Here is a 24,095-nt window from a genome sequence, read left to right as displayed (position 1 = left end):
TACTCTAACTTAATGGAAACAATGACCCTAGAGCAGAGGGAAAAAATTATTGTAATGAAATGCAAAATAATTTTAAATGGAAGCCAAGCATGCAAATGAGCATGGGCTCATTATCCTAGAGCTGAAAACATTTTGTTTGTATATCAGAGAACTGATATGTGGTCTACTGGTTCGTTTCAACATTCCCCTACTGGTTCGTTTCAACATTCCCCAACAAATATCAATTGAGATATGTGAGTAGAGATATTTTTTTAGGTCCTGAAAAGCTGTCTCATTGCTAGTGGAATCATTGAACATTAAAATCTTCAAGACCACTTGTACATATTTGCATACATGTATGACATGCACGTATGTCTTGTTCATCATTACTGTATGTGTTTGGTATCTTGTAGATACATAATACTGAATGAATAAATCAGCATTACTTCAGTACAGACTTGTCTTCAAATATAATAAAACTCTGGTACTCTTGCAGATGAAAACTGGTGGAGGGTTATAGAGCTTTAACAGAAAGTCACTGTATCTAGTGACTTTCCTCTAACATTATAGTCCAGAAATACCATCAGCTCTCCATCTATCTGGAGTCCACTTGTAAACTTCAACAGGTTGTAGCTCAATGGAGGCTGATTCACACATAAGCCTCAGTGTCCAGTAAGGTAGCTACTGGTACATGTGGCTATTGAACACTGGAAATGTGGCTTGTCTAAATTGAGATGTGCTATAAGTGTAACATATATGCTGAAATTTGAATATTTAGTACAAAATAAAAAATTAAAATATTTCTTTCATAATTTAAAAAATATTGACAGGTTGAAATGATATTTTTTATACATTAAGTTAAATAAAATATATTACCCAATTTAATTCACCTGTTTACACTTTTTAAATGTGGCTACCAGAAAATATAAAATTATATACATAGTATGTGTTAAATTTCTATTGGATAACACTACTAGGACACACAAGGAGTGTGAGAGTGTTGCTCTTCAGTGTGTAATCACTACTGATTTATATTTTAGAAAAGGATAATTGTTTTAACGAAGACTTAAAATATCCTCTGCAATTTCTACATGAGAAAAGTGGTGACAGGGTGATGTACGTCTTGTTCATCATTACTGTATGTGCTTGGTATCTCGTAGATACATAATAAATACTGAATGAATGAATCAGTGTTACTTTAGTGCTATGCATGCCTACGGCCCTTCCAATTGTAGGGAGCCTAGTTTGATATGAGTCTCTGGCCGTGTCTTCATCTAATATTCATCAAATAATTGAAGCACAGTAGCTGTATAATGGAAATAAAAGTTATCTCTGGAAACATCCTATCTGCCTAGATTTCAATACAAATTGTATACATTTTAATTTAATCCTTGTCCATGTATCTAAAAATGGCTCCTAGAAGTTTGTGTCTTTGAATTTAACGATTACTTGAGCCTTCCTTTTATTAAAAACACTTACCAAATCCCAATTTTGTATATATACACAAATGGTATATAATGTCCTGAGTATCACGTTGGTTTCTGATTCAAGGATTCAACAGACACATATGGAGAGCACACAATGTATCAGCTCTGGTTTATTAATAGGCAATAAATGAGAAACAGACTGACCTTAATAACTAGTATGCAAAATGTGAAAAAATAATGTAAGAGGATAGCAGAGTAAATCTTAATTGACCTTTCCCATTGAATTGTCTTGGTACCTTTGTTAAAAATTAATTGACTACATGCGTGACTATTTCTGGACTGTATTCCATTCCACAGACCTAGCTGCCAGTTCTCACACCACCATCACACTGTCCTGGTTACTATAACTATTAATACACAACAAGTCTTAATATCAGGTAATATATGTCCAGCTTTGCTCTTCTTTTTCAAGACTGTTTTGACTATCTTAGGTCCTTCGCATTTTAATATACATTTAAGAATCAATTTGCCTATTTCAACAAAAAATATGATGAGATTTTCATTGGTCTTGTGTTGAATCGATAAAGCAATTTGGGGGTAAGTGGTATCTTAACAATACTGAGTCTTTTGACCCTCGACATGACATACTATGCCATTTATTTAGATTCTAAGTTTGCTTCAGCATCATTTTATAGTTCTTAGAGTCTTGTGCATCTACAGTTAAATTTATTCCTAGGTATTTTAGACTTTTTATGTTACTGTTTATAGTATTTTTAAAAATTTCAATTCCAAAATGTTGGTTGCTAGAGTTCAGGAATACAAATGCTTCTTAATATATTGAACTTGTATCTAGCAACCTGGCTAATTTCCTTATTAGTTCTGGCAGCTTTATTTATTCATTTTTTGATAGGTTTCTTAAGATTTTCTTTCTACAAACACAATGATGACAGTGGTAATGAAGTCTAACTTCTTCTTTTCCAATCATTCCTTACTTTATTTCCTTGTCTTATTAATCCTAACTACAAAGCGGAATGAGCATCCCTGCATTATTCTGCATCTCAGGGAAACTGCATTCAGTGTTTTGTCAGGTATTACACAGCTGTAGAGTTTCCATATATTTATTAGACTCTAGACATTCTCTTGTATTCCTTCTTTGCTGAAAGTTTTTATTTTGTCAAGTGAATTTATTTTATACACTGAGATGATCATATTATTGTTCTCTTTTATTTATTAATAATATTATGTTGTTTTTTAATGTTAAATCACTGTTGAGTTCCTGACATTAACCACGCCCACTTGATGATGGTGTATTATCCTTTTATATATTGCTTACTTCACTTGTTAATGTTTTGTTGAGGATTTTTGCTTCTTTATTCATTAACAATATTCTGTAATTTTCTTTTCTTGTAATGACTTTGTCAGGTTTTGATATGAGTTATGCTGGCCTCATAAAATGAGTTGGGAAGTATTCCTTCTTTCTATTTTTCGAAACTGTTTAAGATTGCAGTTATATTTATTCCTCAAATGTTCATGGAAATTCACTAATGAAGTCATCTGGGCCTGGCAATTTTAACTATGAATTTCCTTGATAAGTATAGTGTTATTCAGATTTTCTATTTCTTCTTGTGTGTTTTGGTAGGGTGTGTTTTTTAAGAATTTGTCCATTTCATTTAAAAGTTGTTGGATTGGCATAAAGTTGTTTATAATATCCTGTTGTTAGCTTTTAAATGAATGAATTTAATTTTATTCCTGATATTGGAAACTGGTTTATTATATTTTCTTTATGATTCAGTTCAAAATTTTTCTCATATCTCTTGTGAAATTTTCTTTCTGACTAACAGATTGTTTAGAAGATTAATTTTTAAACGTTCAGAGATTTTCTAGTTGTCTTATTGCTATTGTTCATTCAATTATGTGTTCAGACACCATACTCTTAAGATGGTACTTTAAAATTTGAAACTTATTTTATGGTCCAGCAACTGGCCTTTTTAAAAGTAAATGCCATGTTCTCTTGAAATTGTTGGGTGTGTTGTCCTATAGATATCAGTTGGTTCAAGTTGTTTGATAGTATTGTTCAAATCGTCTATGTTCTTACTAATTTTTAATCTATATGTTCTATCAGGTATTAATATGATATTAAGATCTACAATTGCTGTGGATTTGGATTTGTCACTTTCTTTAGTTCTATATATTGCTGCTTCATGGATCTGGAATCATTAGATGCACATATATTTAGAGGTGTTATGTCTTTTTGATCAATCAAACAACGTATTACTATGAAATGAGCCTTGGATATGAGGCTTGTTGTTTTTCATCAAATTTGGATAAACTGTGTCCATCATTTCTTCATAGCTTCCTCCTTTTCTCCCTGCCAAATTTCCTCTTTGCTCTTCTTCTGAGACTCCAATTACACCTTCGTGAGACTGCCTGATACTGTGCCTTAAGTCACTGAGGCTCTGGCTTTGTTTGTTTTATTCTTTTACTTTTTTTTCTCTCTATTCTTCAGTTTGCATAGTTTCTTTTGACTTGTCTTTAAGTTCACTCATCCTTTCTTCTTCATCGTCTGAACTGTTGCTAAGCACATCTGATGACTTAAATTTTCTTTCTCTTCATCCATCATATCCATCGTTTCTTTCTGTAAAATTCTCAACATATTTTTAATTAGCAATCCTTGTCTGCTAATTCCAACTTCTGTGTTGTCAATGGGTCTGTTTCTAATAACTAACTTTCTCTTCATTATAGGTCACATTTTCCTGCTCCTTCCCACGTCTAGTAATTTTTAAAATTGGACACTGACCATTTTGGATGATACACTGAGAAACTCTAGATCTTCTTCTTTTCCTTTAAAGGGTTTCGACTTTTGTTTTAACAGGTGATTAATGTACTTGCAGATCACTGTCCACTCTCTTCCTCCCTTTTTGCCTTGAGGATAAATGTTACGCAGCTAAAAGAACAAGTTGGGGGATGGAACAGATGGTAAGGGGATAGTGGGCTGTTCCTTAAAATACTTTCATTTAATTCCTCTGCTTTATACTCCTCTTCTTGAGTGTGCCTTCCATCCCATGTGCTGACTCTGAACCCTGGGCTCCCCCAGTTTCTGCAGGGCAATCATCTTCCTCCCCACCAAAGCTCCTCCCTCTGTATTCTATGCTGCAGCATCTGATTCATCAATAAAGCCCCTTCCATCTACTTCCCTTCTTGTAGAAACGGATACCCTTTTTTCATTTTCTTCAGTAATGTGGATTTCTACATTTAAAAATTTATTTACTACAATTTAAGGGAGTTTGTTATGAAGACAACACAAATTCATACCTTTCTTTCTCTTGTTCTTGATATGCTTTATCAAATTATTTTTCAGTCAAGTTGTACCATTTACTCTCAGCTGTAGTGCCTGCAATTGTTCTCACATTTAACTCTTGCCAGCAGTGAAAACTATCAACTTACTGGTTACTAAATCTTAGTATCAACTTATATACTTTACTTGTCCTTAATTTGATTTATTTTACACAATAAATGAACTGTGCTGGTTGTTTTTGTTAGCAGTGCCAAAGAAAACAAACCCTCCTCTTGGGGGAAATATATAAACTTGGATTCAAAAGTTTTCATTATGTATGTACACCATGTATGTATTCAAATTTGAAAGTTTCTGAAAATATGTATTTTTTTCTCTTTAGTTTTTACTTCTTAGTGAAAGCTTGATGTACTTATAAGTAGACTGAAAAAAGAATTCAAATCTAACTTTAAGAATTCAAACCTGGCCGGGCGTCGTGGCTCACGCCTGTAATCCCAGCACTTTGGGAGGCCGAGGTGGGCGGATCACGAGGTCAGGAGATCGAGACCATCCTGGTGAACATGGTGAAACCCCGTCTCTACTAAAAAAATACAAAAAAACTAGCCGGGCGTGGTGGCGGGCACCTGTAGTCCCAGCTACTCAGGAGGCTGAGGCAGGAGAATGGTGTGAACCCGGGAGGCGGAGCTTGCAGTGAGCTGAGATTGCGCCACTGCACTCCAGCTTGGGCAACAGAGCGAGACTCCGTCTCAAAAAAAAAAAAAAAAGAATTCAAACCTAAGTGAAAGGAATGTATTAAACATAGAATAGTTCTAAAATAATCATTTTAACCCTTTGAGTTAAGATGGTTTCCTTGTCTCCTATACACAGGTAATTGCAACAAAGCACATCATCTGATCTTGAATAAGTATTGTAAAGTAGTTCTATTTGGAAAAAATTGATAAAGAAACCAAGCATAACTTTGTTGTTGTAAAATTATGTCTAAAATTGCTAATGTCTATGTTACTTCAAGCATGCTACCATTCTTTAAAAAGTACCTATGTGAATGTGATGGTGTTTTATGACACTTGATACCTGATAATACAATTGGTAGTTCTTTGGTAATTAATCTTTGTGTTCTTAAATATTTACATAAGAAGAAATATAAATGGAAAATAAACTTCTTAAAAAGTTCCAGCCCCCTACCAATCAGTTTTAAAAGTAAAAACAATGAGATCACTACAACCTTTCTGGACAGTAATATACTAATAACTTAAAAACTATTCATACTCTTTGAACCCAGTAATTCTACTTCTAAGAATATATGCTAAGGAAATAATCATGGTTGTTCACACAAATCTATATACAAGAGATGTTCACTATAATATTGTTTATAAAATCAAACAATGGAGGCCGGGTGTGATGGCTCACGCCTGTAATCCCAGCATTTTGGGAGGCCAAGGCGGGCAGATCACCTGAGGTCAGGAGTTTGAAACCAGCCTGGCCAAAATGGTGAAACTCCATCTCCACTAAAAATACAAAAATTGGCTGGAAGTGGTGGCAGACGCCTGTAATCCTAGCTACTTGGGGAGCTGAGGCATGAGAATCACTTGAACCTGGGAGGCAGAGGTTGCAGTGAGCTGAGATCATGTCACTGCACTCTAGCCTGGGTGACAGAGCGAGACTCTGTCTCAAAAAAAAAAAAAAAAAAAAGGAATAATTCACATGGACAACAGTTTGGGAACAATTAAAATAAATATGGCACATTCATAAAAATACAATGCAGATATTTAAATCATGGTTTTAAATAACATTTAATAATATGAAGTAACGTTGATAATCTCATGTTAAGTAAAAAACAAAATACAAAGGTTCACAGGCCATTTAATATCATTTTTTAAAAAAAATCTACATATCTGTGCATTTAAAACATTCTGAAATAAAATTTAACAATGGTTGTTTCTGGGAGGTAGGATTGTTTCCTTTTTTTCCCCTCAAATCTTACTGAATTTTCAAATTTCCTCAATTAGTATAAAGTCTTTTTAAACCCATAAACACAAAATCCATGATTATCTTTAAAAAGCAACATAGCAACTTACAGAAATTTAATTAACCTATACTTCTCCATGTATTTTATCATTAATAATTCAATAGAGATCATGAGAAAGGATTGTGTGAGTGCCCATCTTTGTTCCAGGTCCCAGAAATACAATGGTAATGAAAGACAGATGTGGTCTCTGTCTTCACAGAACTTGCAGTTTAATAGGAAGATGTATAAATCAAACCACCATAGAAACAAATGAAAAACTGCAACTGTGGTGTTAGGAAAGAAAAGCATATAGTGTTCTGAAATCTGTAACTGGCATATTTGACCTGGGGATAGCAAGTAAGAATTCCCCAAGGAAGTAACACCTAAGGTGAGATCTGAATGATCTCATCTGAAATCACATGAAATAATTAGTTGAAAAGGGTGGGAAATTATATTCCAAGCAGTGACTACATCTGTAGGGGAGAAAGCATTGTGTACCAGTTATCAAGTTATAGTGTCTCTTGGCTCCAGATCTACTCTTCTTGCCCTACTTTGTGATGCTGGAGCTGGACCCTGTAAGCAATTCTCTTTTGCCAGCTAGTAGAATGTTAACTTTGATGTCAGCAGATGGCAATAAAGTGACCCTGCAAGGCTATAAGAGAACCCCTCTCTTTGGGGTTCTGGACCTCTATTATTATTAATTATTATTATTCACAGGAATCCAGCAGCCAAGCAGAGGAGCTCCAACCTACATCCTCATGCCATGTTCCTTTCCCCATCTCCTGCCACCGTCAGTGGCTTTAAGCAGCTGCAATCCATCTACACCCTCTAGCAATGGCAGCCTCTTAACAGAAGAACTCAGTCCATGCCCTTTGACAAGTTTTTTCACCACCACAAGGCTGCACATTCCTCTGGTAGCCATACACCTTCTTTAATCAGATCAGAATCTCAGTCTTGGCTTGGGGGCCTCCCCTAGTCCTTAGTTCCTTTATTGTCTGATTTTCTTCAGTATAGAGGAATTGCTCTCATGCTAAATGTGGACACCTTATGGTCTTCATTTATCCCTTCCAGTAGTTAATAACCTCCTACTGTTTTAATTAACAATGCTTTACATTACATTTCTCCTATTCAAATAACCAGCATGGTTCCTACCTCCTGACTTGATCTTGACTGATACACATGGCCAATATGAGGGCCCAAACAGAGATCTATGAGGTCCCGAACAGAGACCAGCATGGCTAAGGTAGAGAGAAAGAAAGAAGGAATGTGCCATGCAAGGAGGGTGGAGTGGGACACAGGGGCCAGACTATGTTGGACTTGCAGGACAGGGTAAGTCTTCTTGTCTTTATCGTAGGAGGTCAGATTTGTGTTTTGAAAAGATTACAGGAAGAGAATGATTTACAAAGGAACAAGGGTAAGTGCTAGGAGATTAATGAGTGGACTATTGCTGCAGTGCAGGCAAGTGAGGATGGTAGTTTTGGTGGGAAGGCAGGGGAAGAGACTGAGCAATGAATGAATTCTAGAAATACATGGAAATGAAAACCAATAGGAAATGGGGATAGACTGGAAATGGGGAGTGAGAAAGAGGGAGATGTCGTGACTGATGACTAGATTTCTACTTTGCACAATTGGATAGATGGTGCATTAGGATCAGGAACACTAAAAGAGAGCCACGACTGGGAAGGGAGATGATGAGTTTGTTTTGAGCATGTTGTTGAAGTGCTTTGAAATATCAAAGTGAAAAAGCAAAAGAAGAGTCTGGAGTTCAGTGTAGCCGGAACTAGGAAGATGAGTTTGTGAGGCATCTTACATAATTAAAGCTAGAGTATGGCTGAAATAATCTAAGGAGAGTGTGTAGCTTTATATGATGAAGGACCTGAGATCAAACAAGCCCTGGGGAGCTTCAGCAATTTAACAGCCAGGTAAAGAAGAATGGCCTCCAAAGGGAACAGAGAGGAAGCAGTAAAGACAGAGGGACACAATCAGGAGAGTGTCATGTCATAGAAACCACAGCGAAAGGATAGAGTTGTTAAGGACAGAGTGGTCAACAATGCTGAATACTGCTAAAAGGAAAAAATAAAGACGAAAAAACAATGGCTAGATTCAATAACATGGAGGCCATTGCTAAACTTACCTAAAACAGCTACCTAGAGCAGTTTATTTGGAGAGATGGGGCTGAAAACCGTAACAGTGAGGTGATGAGTGAGAGGGAGGTGAGGAGTGGAGGCAGGGAGTAAAGGTAACTCTCTGAATATGTTACAGAATAATGGTCTAGTGATGAAGCCTCAAGAAAACTCCTTTTTTTTTTTGAGACACAGTCTTGCTCTGTCACCCAGGCTGGAGTGCTGTGGTGTGATCATGATTCACTGTAGCCTCGACCCCCAGCTCAAGTGATCCTCCCACCTTAGCCTCCCTAGCAGCTGGGACTATAGGCATTTGCTAACATGCTCAGCTAATTTTTGTATTTTTTGTAGAGATGGGGTTTGCTATGTTGCCCAGGCTAAGAAAATCATTCTCCCATAATTATTATATACTGTGATTTGCAAGTTTCATCATTCTTCTATCTTTATATGACAGGGTAATTAACAAAAATTTGGGGAAACAATAACTTTGGAACAGAGACCAAAATAGACAGGTTTGTGCAGCAGACATAATGTCAGTTCTGCCTTCTCATAATGTCTTTATCAAATACAGATAGACTTTATTATTTCATTCAAATCCTATGAAGCTTGATCAGCTCAGAGGGCATAAAGGTGGTAACTTTTCGACTGGAATAACATATTTAGTTTTATTTACATTCACTGTCTTTACAAGATCTCATATGTCATTAATACCTTAATAGGTTTAATATATATGTATATTATTATATATAATAATATATACATAAATATGAAAAGGTAATAAAGTCAATGGACTAATTTGTCAATGACACAAGGTAGGCCGATTAACTTGATTTTTTCCACTGTCTTATTTCTCTGCAAAACAGGTTTAATTCTTATTGCATGAAAAAAACTTTTCTTAATTTTTAATTTTTGTGGGTACATAGTAGGTTTAGGTATTTATGAGGTGCTTGAGATATTTTGATATAGGTATACAATGCATAATAATCACATCAGAGGAAATGGAGTTTCCATCTTATTGCATTTTAATAGAAACAGTTAAATCTTTGTTCAAAAATCTTTAAAAAATTTTTAAAAGCCTTTTGATCTTTGTAAGTGGTACATTCCATTTAATTAGGTCCATTTGTAACTGAAATCACCATAACAAGGAGAGGGTGGGAAGTTATAAAGGTATCAGCTATTCAGAGATGAGTAGTTTTGTGTTTCTGCTGTAGGGTTGCAGCAAAAATACTTTTGAATGATAAAGAGAAGAGAGCGGGCTTTGGTTTCACTCTGCCCAGGTGACTGAAAAATACCTGAGGGATTTTATGTTTCCTGTGCCCTCATATCACTACATCCTGTGTCTATCTCTGTCTCTTTCTGCTTTATCATACATAAAGAAAGGAAGCAGGGCTCTAAGTCACTGCAAATGCTATCTAAGATACCAAGTTACTTGAAGCTGAGGTTGAGACTGAATAAGACAACTATAAATGGGAATTAATACCAAGTATTTGAATGCTAAAACAATAATTAAAGATGAATGACAACAGTAATTATGTGCTTTAAAATATAAACTTTATTTTTATTTTTTTATTTTTTGAGGCAGGGTCTTGCTTTGCTGCGCAGGCTGAGGTATGGTGGTGTGATCATGGCTTACTGCAGCCTTGACCTCTTGGGCTCAAGTGATCCTCTCACCTCAGCTCTGCAAGTAGCTGGGAGTATAGGCATGGACCACCACGCCCTGCTAATTTTTAAGTTGTTTTTAGAACCAATTCTCACGATGTTGCCCAGTCTGGTCTTGAACTCCTGGGCTCAAATGATCCTCCTGCCTTGGCCTCCCAAAGTGCTGGGATTACAGGCATGAGCCACTGTGCCTGACCAAAATATAAACTTCAGAAATCCATGTTCATATGATAGTACTTAACATCAGCTATATATATGTTAATACAGTATTAGATCTTTAATAAAAAAAAAAAAATAGTAAAGGCCAAGGTGGGTGGATCACGAGGTCAGGAGATGGAGACTATCCTGGCTAACACGGTGAAACCCTATCTCTACTGAAAATACAAAAAATTAGCTGGGTGTGGTGGCATGTGCCTGTAGTCCCAGCTACTAAGGAGGCTGAGGCAGAAGAATCGCTTGAACCTGGGAGGCAGAGGTTGCAATGAGCTGAGATCGTGCCACTGCACTCCAGCCTGGGTGACAGAGTGAGACTCCATCTCAAAAAAAAAAAAAAAAAAGTTAAAACCTATGGCTATAATCCAACAAGGGCATCAGCTAAGGTACTTAACAAAAATTTAAATGAAACACTGGCTGTTCAGACCATTGTAAGTTGGCATGAGACAGCCTGAATTGAAGCATTGGGATCTTAGCTTCAATGTCTCCAGACACATCACAGCAAGACCTTCTATGGAATCGTCGCACACACGCACTCCCCAGCTGCCCTTCTACATGCTGCCTTTATAACATTTATTACAGTCTAGAATTATGTTGGTAACTTAGTTGTATTCTGGTTTATTATCGATCTCTTCTCTCCATCCCCCCACCCCAAAGAATGTCAACTCTGCAAGAGCAAAACCTTTGTTGTCTTGTCCACTTCCTGTAGAATTCCTGACACATGTTGGATGCTTAAAAATATTTACTCAATGGATAAATGAATGATAAGAGGAAAGGTTTACCCTGTTCCAGATGCTGAGCTCATCACTTTATATATCTCATTTACTGCTCACCACAATATTGTAAAGTGGAGGAATGTTCTTTATTTTGCAGATGAGGAAAGTGAGATGAAGAGTGGTTAACCTGTCCAGGGTCACACACCTCATAAGTGATGAGGCCAAGATTTGAAACCAAACATGTCCAACGCTAAAGCCCTGGTTCTTAGCTGTGATATTATATTGCTTCCATTTGAGAGCTGGCACTGCTGAAATCCTAGAATATACACATTTGACTTTTACTATTAAAGTTCTAATCTGGCTGCTTTCTTTTTGTTGATCTTTGCTAATCCTCTGTCCAATATAGGGCTTAGAGAAGCAGGGGAGGTAATCTTGAGGCCAGGACCAACAGCAACATAAAAAAATCTGCTTGAACAACCTGTGGGGAACCACCTACCACAACAATACTGTGAAATGGTGGTGGGTTGTTTTTGTTGTTTGTTATAGGAAGCACAAATTGGGGGGAGCGACTAACATTCTAAAGGCACAGGACCCTTTCTCTCACATTTGGTTCAGTTCACTTGAGGATGAGAAAGCAGCTCTGTGCAGATGCTGCTCCCAAGCACAGAAGCTGCATTGCAAAGGTAACCACGACAGGGTTGTTCCTGCTCTGTGGTACAGGGCAGGCTGTACGGTCCAGTTCGTGAAGGTCAGCAACCACGGCATGGAGCCTTCTGTTCCAAGGAACAGGGACTGAAGACTTGGCTTCCCAGGATGCTTTACACGAGGAGGCAACATAAAGGATGGCTGCTGGGTCAGCAAGAGGAGCTCAAGAGAGGGAAAACCCTGCCCCAGAGTTTATCTCTGGGACGCTGCTGATGGTCCACAGTCCTGCTCCTTTCCTATTCAATGGGAATTACGTCCAGTGGGATAAAGACAAGAGAGGAATCTGAATTCCTATTCTAGCCTAAGTGGAGACAAGTAAATGCTATACATTTTAGCTCACGAGCCTCAGGAAACACAGGGCAGGAGGAACATTTGGGAAAATTAGACCCTAAGGTCAAAATGTGCTTTAGACATTTAGATAGGGTCTTAGAAAAAAGTATTATCCTTGGCACTACTTTTAGTAAAATAATTTTTGTTTGTTTGGTTTTGTTTTTGAGAGAGGGATTTGCCCTGTACCCCAGGCTAGAGTATAGTGGTGCAATCACAGCTCACTGCAGCCTCAAACTCCTGGGCTCAAAGGATTTTCCCACCTCAACCTCCCAAGCAGCTGGGACTACAGGTATGAACCACTGTACCAAGCTAATTTTTCTTTTTTTTCAAAGAGATAAGAGCTCGCTATGTTGTCCAGGCTGGTCTCAAACTCCTGGCCTCAAGTAATCTTCCCACCTCAGCCTCTGAAAGTGCTGGGACTACAGGTGGGAGCCACTGCGCCTGCTCGGCAAAAATAAATCTTGATCTACTCTTTGCCTGATTTTGTATTTGAGCCCAGGGTGATTTTGATTGGATTATATAAAAGATCCAATGTGAGCTGTTATTAAAAATTCTGAGATACAGAAAAAAACTACTCTCAGGCTTAAAACATACTCCTAAACTTCTAAGCTATCTGCTGACACACAGCATTGTCCCACTTGACAGTGCTATATTTACAACCTGAAATGATGATGCTTTTGGTGGTGATTTTTCATGTAGGAAGTCACACTAACACCCCTGAGCCACCTGCATATATCTTAAAGCTAACTTTCCCCTACCAAAAAGTGATTCTGTTTAAGACTTTTAAAAAGAGGGATCCTGAATGTCAAGGTGTTATAAAAAGATAAAACACGCATCCCACATGTTCACAGCCTCCTGCCAGTGGGGCACTCTGGGCAGGCTTTGTTGAGCTAGTTCCATTATTGGAGGGCTTGATAAACGCTCCACTATAGTAGCCTGGAGATTTCTTTTAGGCTTATGCTGTGAACTCACTCAAGCACAGAATATCATTATGTGGCTTTGTTATTGTGACTTTTTTCTAATTTTTCAATTACACACTTTTTTTTAGGAGTTAGGGAACTCATGGTTTTAGCAGTAACTCTCTACTACATGATAAAATTGCATGGATTTGAGTCAGCCTTTTGCAAACTACGGAGAGTTCAAAAGGGTTATCCTCTCAGCTTCTCAACCCAGGAGCCTTGGTTTCTTCAGTTATAAAGTGGGGAGCCAGGATTAAAGTTTCACTTTTATCCTTTCTAGTTCCAACATTCTACTCAAAATGGGGTACAGAGTGTCTACAGCCTAACACTCATCTGCAGATGAGTTAGAGCTCTTGCGATTGCCAATAGATTGAGCAAATATATTAAAGCCATTAGATAGTTTTGGCATCAACTTTCTGATGAACCTTCATAATTTGAAGGCAGGAAAATCTAACTACAATAGTCCTGCCTTATTCACGGTTTCAGTAACCCATGGTGAACTGCGGTCTAAACATAGCAAACAGAAAATTCCAGAAATAAACAACTCATTAAGTTTTCAGTTTCATACTGTTCTGAGTAGTGTGATGAAATCTTGTGCCATCTCACTCTGTCCTGCCCAGGATATGATCATGCCTTCGTCCAGAGTATCCATGCCATACACGATACCTGCCCACTCGTCACTCTAGTGACCGTCTTGGTGATCAGATTGGGTGTCATCGCATCTCATCATGCGGGCATTTTATCATCTCACATCATCACAATAAGGATGTTTATAGTGCAATAAGATATTTTGAGAGACAGAGAGAGAGAGAGCAAGAAAGAGACCAGTATATTGCTATAATTGTTCTATTTATTATTGGTTATTTTTAATCTCTTACTGTGCCTAATTTATAAATTAAATTGTAGCACAGTATAGTATAGTACAGGAAAAAAACAGTGCACATGATTTCAGGCATCCACTAGGGGTCCTGGAACCTATCTTCCAACGATAAGGGCAGATTACTGTAGCTAAAAACTCATTTTAAAATTTACAATCATAACAGGTGGGCTGCTAATGAAGTTAAGGGCCAAGAAGGAGAATTTGCTTCCTTTTGGAAGAACATCTACTAAGCTTCCATTACCATCATTTCTTCTTCTTTTTTTTTTTTTGAGGGGTCTCACTCTGCTGTCCAGGCTGGTGTGCAGTGGCTCGATCACAGTTCACTGCAGCCTCAACCTCCCGGGCTCAGGTGATTCTCCCACCTAAGCCTCCCAGGTAGCTGGGAGGACAGGCATGCACCACCAGGCCCAGCTAATTTTTGTATTATTTATAGACAGGGGGTTTTGCCATGTTGCCCAGGCTGGTCTTGGACTCCTGGGCTCAAACAATCCTCCCGCCTCAGCCTTCCAAAGTGCTGGGATGACAAGCATGAGTCATCATGCCTGGCTCATTTATTCTTTAACAGAAAAATTTGTTGCACAGGCATTTGTTGCACAGGCATTTGTAATGAATCAGTGACTGTATTAACAAATAATACTAACACATCTCAATGCCTTCATGCTATACTTAAAAAACAGAAGGGAGAATGGGATCACTGTGCAAGAAAGAATTCTTCACAGAAAGTTTCATGTTAGGGTTTCCAAAAGCCCCCTTGTACCCACACCCCTGGGGGGTACTTAACTTTCAAGGAAGCTGTCCACTGGGAAGGAGACACTTCTAAATTGCATTTACTTTAATGTCATATACTTGATAGAGTTACTGACATTGTTTTACAAAGAAGGTATAAATTATAAGTAAATGAAAATATATACATGCTAAGCTTTTATTCTATGATTGATATCAAAATGGCAACTTGAGTAATTAGATTTTGAAAGTAATTCATGTGAAAGCAATAACAAGTAAAGTTGGGAATCTGCCACTCGATTATTTAATTTCTTTCTCTTGCTCTGACTATAAATCAAAACAGTCTTAAAACTGTAGGCACAGTGAAAATTGAATTGAAAAATTCCTGGAGAATTCAGATTCAAAATGAAATAGGTTATTTTTGTTGTTGTCATTGTTTGGTTTTAGGAAACCATCATGAAGTAAATAAGGATGATATGAGTTTCAGCACTATTAGTGGAGTTGTTAGGAAATGTGTTTCTGGAAGAAAATTCATGCTTTGTGAGCAATTTAAGAAATTACTAGCGTATTATAGAGTGTGCCAGTTATTTAACGCCTTCTCACTGCCACCCTGATTCGGTACATGTCACCATTTGTTTTTCTGTTTGCACCTCCATCTCTTCTGGTAGACTGAACTTTTCTTAGGCATGGATGGGTCTTATTCATCTTTGGTTTGTCAGAGGATAGCAGTGTGTCATATACAGCAGGTGCAATACCTGAGGGCACTCCGTAAAGTTCTCCTTACTTCTCTCTAACCCTCCAAATCCTTTTTACCACCTCAGTTCTATTGGTCCTTTAATACCCAATGCTCCCAGGAAATCTCCCAGGATCACTCAGTTGGATACTGCATCTCTCTTCCCCAAACCTTAAACTCACCAGTGAATCTACAGCCTTCTCTTCAAAGATATGAGAATGTGATTCCATCAGGGCCTAGACCATATCATATCCTTCTCTGAATCTACTGTGGCATCCAGCACAGTGCTCTGAATATAACAAGAGTTTAAAACACCACTGATTCAACAAACTCAGGATTTTATAACTAGAGGACTTTGGGGGTCAACTAGTGTAGTGGTTCTCATCAAGGGATCTACCACCTTTTAGGAGACATTCTGAAAAACTGAGGGGGCATTTTTTAAAACTAGCAAAATGATTGTGTGTGTGTGTTGGGGATGGGGTTGGGGGGCAGGATGCTAGATGACTTGCAATCCTGGGAATGTCCTACACAACAAAGAATTATCCTGTGTTCTGAACTTTCTTATGTTCTCCTGGACATTCATGATTGTTAAAAATATATATATATATAATTATGTGAGTCTAGACAGTTTTACTATGGATTTCCAACATTTGCTTGGATTTCCAAGATTCAACTATTGTGTAAATTAAAGTAAGATGGTACTTTATGATGTTTAGAACTTGACTGAGAATTTTTGGCCATGTGGAAAACCACATCAGCAGTCATGATATTAGAGCTGACACTCATTACCCTAAATCGGACTGCATTTGTAGCAGGTGCATTCACAGTGATTCCATGTTATATACAAATATACTTATTGAGCTCTTACTGTACATGTCAAATGTAAAAAAAACAGTATCCACAATATCCAGCTGACTACTGCCTTACTTCATTTAATTGCAAAGTGATTCATTTTAAGTCGGTGTAAAAATCTGGCCTCTTTATTGAGCTTTCTATTTTAGTTTTTTCTGAATTTCTTATATTTTTGTTTATTGAAATTCTGTTTCTAGGTAGGTTATATTATGCACGAATTCTATTTTAGTTATTCCTGAATTTCTTGTATTTTTATTTACTGAAATTCTGTTTCTAGGTAGGTTATATTATGCATGAGTTTTATTTTAGGATTTGTTCTAAAAATGGGGCATTGGGTCAGATAGTATTGAGAAGCACTGATCTAGTAGATTCCAATGCAGTTTCCTTATTTTTCAGAAAGGAAATGGGACCCTAGAGAAGATGATGTGCCCAAAGTCAAACAGTGGATTACGAAGTAGCCTTTTGAAGATTAATAAATATATAGTTAGAGCACAAATAATTAATGTTCCAGTTTCTAACACCCTGGAAGATTATGTTCTGTCACATCATATAAAAAATACCAGCAGTTAAAATAATTTGATCTGCCCTTTCTAAAAGAAAACATTTCTTTTTGTCACCAATTATTCCTTCTACCCCAGGTGAATTCTAGCAAAGGTGTTTATACAGAATATTTCTTTAAACTAGAATTTCCATTAAAAAAGACTGGCTAAGTGTGGTGGCTCATGTCTGTAATACCAGCACTTTGGGATGCCAAGGCAGGATTGCTTGAGTCCAGAAGTTCAAGGCTGCAGCTGTAGTGAGCTATGACCACACCACTGCACTCTAGCCCTGCACAGCAAGACCCTGACGCAAAAAAGAAAAAAAAAAAAGAGAGAGAGACAGAGAGAGAGAAAATCCTCTGACTTTGTGTAGAGCTAGATTGAGCATTTATTCTCTGCCCTGTTACATTCCCCTTCACCCCCCAATCCTGGCTTCAGGAAGGCTGAATTGTACACACTGCAGAAAAACAACCTTCCATTTTCAACAACATCAACAGTAGCCCCAATGAGCTCCCTTTGTGCTCTTTACATCTGTGTCTTCCTAAGCAATTTTACTTAAGCATTACTGACCTGTGACCCCACGAAGTGCCTTTGAAGGTTCCTCAGGTATTGAAATCTTTTTCTCACGAGGGACAAGGGCTGGTTTTTCGTTAGCAGAATCCGTGGACGAGCTGTCCTTCTCGCAGCCATTCATGGGGCCGTTTTGAATCTGTGGTGGCTGTGGCTGCAGGGGCCCTGCCTCGGGCCTCTCCACCTTGTCTTTAGCATCTTTGTTGCCTTGATGCTGCTTGGACTTGCTTCTTTTTCTTTTATTGTTCTAGAATGAGAAACACATGAGAACATAATATTCAACTCAGACTCTTGAAATATAAGGTGAATCTGAGAGATGAAAATAAGATACGTTATCTTTTTTGGTTCCTGGCTCTTCTTACAGACTGGATGAATATTTACGTCTTTATTAAACCCAAGTTAATTTAAGTATCTTTTCCCTTATAGTAAGTTGTATAAACTTTCACCTCATAAACACAATTAAAAAGGTTCCAATAAAAGGAAGAAAAAACCAACAAGAAATGGCTTAAATAACTGACATATTATTTGGGCAACTTGAGGCTCTACAGTAAAATCTTGTGATAACCATCCTGAAAAAACTTGATTTCAGTTATCCTGCCATCGGGGATTAGCTCTCATCTCAAAGTGGTGAATGCTGGAGAGGCAAGGAGGCCACTAAGGTTCCCATCTGCTGGGCAGAAGGAGAGGTATAGGAGAGGATTACTAGGGAAAAGGCAGGCAACTTCTTCTTGTAAAATGAGGGCACAGAAGGTAGGTCCTTAAAGTCCAGGTTGGGTCTCTGAAATAGAAACCAGTTAACCAGGAGATTCCTGGAATTGCTGTCATTGTCTAGCGAGCCCTAGGTAGCCACAGGATCCATAATCATCCCCATGATTATTTATTTATTTATTTATTTATTTATTTATTTATTTATTTATTTATTTATTTTAACAAGGTCTCACTCTGGCTCTGTCGCCCAGGCTGGAATGCAGTTGCGTGATCACAGCTCACTGCAGCTTCACCCTCCTGGGCGTAAGTGATCCTCCCACCTCAGCCTCCTGAGTAGCTGTTACTACAGGCATCCATCACCACATGCAGCTATTTTAAAAAATTTTTTGTAGATACAGGGTCTCCCTATGTTGCTCAGGCTGGTCTCGAACTTCTGGGCTCAAGTGATTCTCCTGCCTCTGCCTCCCAAAGTGCTGAGATTACAGGCATGAGCCACTGTGCCCTGCCATCCCATGAATACTTCAGCTGGAGCAGACAACAGCTTCAAGGTAATGCCAAACTGATATAAGTCCCCCTTTTCCTGTGAGAAAGCCCCTGGACCTCTCGGCTGCTAACTGAATAGCATTACAAGGCTTCATTTTATTTCCTTTGAAATAACACCACCCTGCATTTTATACAATTGAAATTGTTTAGACCTCCCGATATCACAAAAATCAGTTTTACAATATCTCTCTTAAAATGTTCTAATGGTGAATACATAAGAATATCAAGAAAATTAAGAAGATGTTGTTCCTAATTATGTTATATGCTTGACTTGATGTTGCTTTGTACTCAGTTGATATTCAGTGTACTCAACAAACAGTATGATACCAGCCCCGCCAATCGGAACAGACACCTGAACCATAAGAAAGACCCTGTCCCACCTGCTGAACGAGTGAGTGCCAGGTGAGCATCAGCCTGGCTTCGTTTTTCAACACATTTACAAAAGAAGAAGAAACTGTTTCCTCTTCTCAATTCTCCTCCCTGTTCTCTTTTCCTTTGGAACCACAATCATGCCCCAGTAAGTGCTTTCCCAGGTGAGAGGTGTGTGTCCCAGGGTGAAGGCAAGCCCAGTGGCACTTATTCCCACAAAACACCCACAGCAGCTTCTGGCTCTCAAGCCTCACATCTACTTGGCTGGGAGACCTTTTTCCTTTTCAACCTCCAGGAGGGAGACTCAGTAATGAGTTGGGTCTGCAGCTGCTATCTGCTCTTTTTTTCACATCAGAAAAATCTAATAGCCAAACCACACATTCGAAATTTTTCTATGTAAGTCTAAATACTGCCTTTCAATCACTTGCAAATCATGTTCATCTCACACAGTGGCCTGGGAAGCTATGATTAAAGATTAAGCAGAGATTGTCAAAGATGGTGGCATACAAAGGTTAAAAAAAAACTCACAATTTTCCTATTCTACATGAAACTAGGAGGAGAAAAACGGAAAGGATGATTCCTGTAATTTCAGTAATCTTCAGGTTTTATGAAAGTAATACTGTGTTATTGTTTGTTCAGAACCTGTTTTGCAGGCCTGTGATCTTCCCCCATGGGGAAGGGTAGACTGGCGTACGATATCCTGGGAAAACCGAAACACAACGCCTTGCTGTGTCATAGCGGGAATGAGTGGAACAGTTACTTTGAAAGGAGCGGCACACTTTTACTAGTGTGTATGCACAGATGCATCTCATGAGCTCCCAGAAATCCCAGGCCCTTTGTGTCTTGACAAAAAAGCATACCAATTTGAATGGGACACAGTAAAATCCCCTTCCCTTTGTTCTCAAAGAGCAGTACACCAGTGTTCAAGAAGGTCCCTTACTTATTATGGTTCTAAGGAACTTTCTTTTCTTCTTCTTTTATTAATGATCTACCTTAGAATTCAGCCAAAAAAGCATCTCAGGGCAGCCTTGGACAGCTTCTTTCAGGTGGAAAAACATGCGAAAATATATTTAGAGGTTTTCAAGTATCTTTAAAATACTCAATTTTTTTCTTTGTGCTACAGGATACGTTCAGGCAAGTTAATGTTTTGAATCCTTTGAATTCTCCAGCTGGGCTCCCCTTTATACTTAAAAAGAGAACAACTCTGGGACTTCTTAAGCACACCTGGTTGTTAAAAACACTGAGCAGAAAATAAGGGCATTACAAGTGAGAGTATCTGGTAATTTACGAGAGTCATGAATTTGGAAGCTTTCTGGGTGTATATATTAACATATTTGAAAGAAGCAAAAAACTGGCAGCCTTGTTAAAATAACAACCATGAAGGTTTTGATTGAAGATGTTACCAATTTACAATCAATATTAATCTTACCTTCTTTTTTCCTGTCATATTCCATTCTTTTAGAACTTGAATTGCACTGCCTAGATAAAGACAAAGAATCTTCAACAAATATTCACATCATAAAACATCACACAAAATTCATCTCTGCCTTTCCATCTTGGTAGCAGCTTTTTTTTTTTCTTTTTGGCTTTTTCATTTGTTTTGATACATCCTATCTTAATAAAAATGCCAGTTTCATTTTTTATTTCCCAGATTTTCATTTAATTCACTGTATGATCTTGGTTTTATCAAAATATTAAGCCTTACTACATGAAGCTTACTTTCTTATCATTATATTGTCTTAGGGAAAATGAAATATATCTTGAGAATTTTCTAGCAGCTTTGTTGCCATAGGTAGAATTAAAATTATTCTGTTTGATATATGAATAAAAATACCTATAATCTTCTGAACCAAATATGGGATTCTGAATATTATTAACAATGTGAATCGCAGCTTTCTGTCTGGCCACTCCTCCTCTTTTTCTGTCCCTATTCATATGTTCACATCTTGCAGGGGGATGAGGAAGACATATTACAATGATATTAGTTTCTCTGGCGTTAGCATGGATAGACATGGGATGCGGTCTTTACAAGACTTCTACCTCGAAACCAAAAAAAGTTCATTAAGTGAAAAGTTGGGCCCCAGGTTCTGTCCATCCCATTCACATATGTAGGTAGAACTGCACTGACTGAGAGAAGATACCTAATTAAATTACAAGACATTAAAAAAATGTTTTATCGCTGGCCAGCTGCAACCCATGTTTCCACATAGTCTAACAAAGTTCATTCATTCATTCCAATTGTGCTGAAGGTAGTTTCAATAACAAGTTATTGGTAATGAGGACATCAGTTGTTTTCAGATAAATAGGCACAGTATTTCTAAAAGAGAGTAGCTCTTTTAAGTGTATTCTTTTAACGATTTTAAGCATTCTCTAAATATACTAATAGCTCTAATCTAAATATACTAATAGCTCTCTACAAGGAGTATGTTGGCTAAACCAAGATAAATTTCAGGCTAGTCTTTCTAATAATTCAAATTAATAGGGTCCCAATTATTGAGTCTACTGTCACTGTTAGATAAGCAGAAGGCATATGGCTTTGACTAATGTTTAGACAGGCTAATTATTCCTATCTATTTAAAGTTTCCAACTCAATGCCCCTCTTAGACTTGTCTGAGTTGCATGCACTTGAAATAATAAGACTGCACCTAAAAGTAAGCTATAATTCAGACTTTTTACTAACTGGGTTGGTCTTCCTCTAATTTGTCCAGAGAATTAATGTTTCACAGCATTTTCCTTTTGAAGAAATTTAGAAAGTCACTTTCGTTAGGTTTCTTGGTAAGTCCTGGTTAATAATAATTAGGGCAGTTCTTACTTATAGCTATGCTTCAGTTTTCTAAATAAAACCAAAATTTTAAAATGCTAAATACTGTTCATTTTAATCAGAAGGTGGTGTTGAGTTGCTTACTGTTTTCACAACTGCCATATTCAATTAGTCCTCTAATTGTCATGTTTTGATATACATTCTATTTGTAATTTGGACAATGAGCTTTAGGGACTAATTTTAAAGAAGAAATACCCATATTTACAGAGGATTTTGAAACTGTTATTATTAAATTTTAATTATACTGAAATGGCTTGGAGTTTTTCAGCCACTCAAGAGTATTTCCGTATGCCTCATAAATGACTCCTAACAACTATTTTTGACTGTCAGTTGTTTGGCTTTTTTTTTTTTTTTTTTTTTTTTGAGACAGGGTCTCATACCATTGCCCGGGCTGGAGTGCAGTGGTGTAAATATGGCTCACTGCAGCCTGGGTCCAACCAATCCTCCTGCCTCAGCCTCCAGAGTAGCTGGGACTATAGGCATGTGTCACCACTCTAGACTAACTAAGAAAAAATTGTAGAGACCGTGTCTCACCATGTTGTCCAGGCTGGTCTCAAACTCCTGGCAGTCCTTCTTCCTTGACCTCCCAAAGTGCTGGGGTTACAGGCATGAGCCACCTTCCTGGCACCCAGGATTTTTAAATCAAGTTTTCCTACTGCTCCCCAACCAACATGACTTCTCATGAGGCTTCTCAGCAATCAAAGAGTTTTATTAATGAGATCTCAATATTGAAAAGGTGAAAATTTCAAGAAGGACAAGCAAGGTGCTCTGTTTAAATAAAACAGATTTGATGACCGTCCATCAGTTACTGTGCATCTGTGCATCTCATCAAGATCACGCTGCAATAAAAACTTTCATGATGGGGAATGTGGGGGGCCTCAATCCAAGTAGGGGTAGCAAGGAATGGGGATAATAGCCTTTTTCCTTTCCTAAAGCTTTTTTTCCATGTAGGTGATGTTGCCAAGTAAAATCTGAAAAGAGAATGTATCTGATCCAGGATGTGCTTCTTTCCAGATATTTTTTGAGACAAACTGCACCTAATGCCGCAAAGTTAGATTAATATTGCATTCTCTACTATTTGCTTCTCGTGACTAAAAATTATATATCTCTTAGTATATGAAGCAGGGAAAAACAGTGAGAAAAGTTGTGCACCATGGATTTGCTTCTAGGTCTACTGAATGATAACCATTTGCTAATTCAATTAGGACCCTAAACCTTGACTGCTGATATCAGAATGTGAGCATATTGCTTGGTCCCAAGACCTTGCCCTGAAATGCAATTATACTTTTAGAAACTCAAGAAGGTTATTCTACTCCTAGGAAAATAAGTAAATCAAACTGTCCTTGACAAACTGTAAATAGGATACAACTGAGAAATGTGCTGGCAGGTCTTCCTTGACCTTATTTCACAGATTATGTATAGCTTGCCCATATTTACAAAATAGAAACTAATGCCAGGACAGAAGACATATGATAACTAAGGACATGTAAGAGATCTTTGTTCAAAACTGGAACTTGTTTAATTTGATTAGGAGAGGAGAATTTCCCCACAATTTACAGGAAATCCAAAGCATTACATTGTAAATTTATAGGATAAACATATTCCTGAGACTTTAGATTTTGTAACATCTCTGGCAATGGACTACCTAAATAACAAATTTTTTAAAATAAAGCAAAAAGATTTTAGAGGTAGATAAGATAAACTGATATTCTGATTAATTTGGCAATCTAAAAATCATAAACTAAAGACATTAAAGAATAAACCAGTCCTCTTAGACTACATAAGCATCAAGTTTAAGAATTCCAGTCATACAGCCAAGTAGAATTATGCCGGTTGGAGAAGTGAGAAGACTTTCCAGATAAGGACCAAAATACATTATCCTCCATTCATAAGAATGACATCAAATAAAGGACACATTTATTTATTTATTTATCTACTGAGACAGAGGC

General features: G+C 37.6%; 1 protein-coding gene across 5 annotated transcripts in view; it reads right to left on the bottom strand.

Annotated features, from left to right (window-relative positions):
• SPATS2L (spermatogenesis associated serine rich 2 like) overlaps positions 1–24,095 on the bottom strand; it is a 176,729-nt gene that overhangs the window by 42,036 nt on the left and 110,598 nt on the right. For all 5 annotated transcript variants that reach the window (XM_023218305.1, XM_023218323.1, XM_026454498.2 and 2 more), the window contains exons 5-6: positions 20,755–20,804; positions 17,706–17,952 (exon numbers count right to left, since the gene is read on the bottom strand). In XM_023218305.1, the coding sequence (XP_023074073.1) occupies positions 17,706–17,952; positions 20,755–20,804 (297 nt within the window). The remainder of the gene's footprint in view (positions 1–17,705; positions 17,953–20,754; positions 20,805–24,095) is intronic.

Source organism: Piliocolobus tephrosceles, chromosome 11, assembly GCF_002776525.5.
Source record: "Piliocolobus tephrosceles isolate RC106 chromosome 11, ASM277652v3, whole genome shotgun sequence".
Lineage (NCBI taxonomy): Eukaryota > Metazoa > Chordata > Mammalia > Primates > Cercopithecidae > Piliocolobus > Piliocolobus tephrosceles.
The sequence above is the reverse complement of the archived record's forward strand: the minus strand, read 5'-3'. Positions and strand labels throughout refer to the sequence as shown.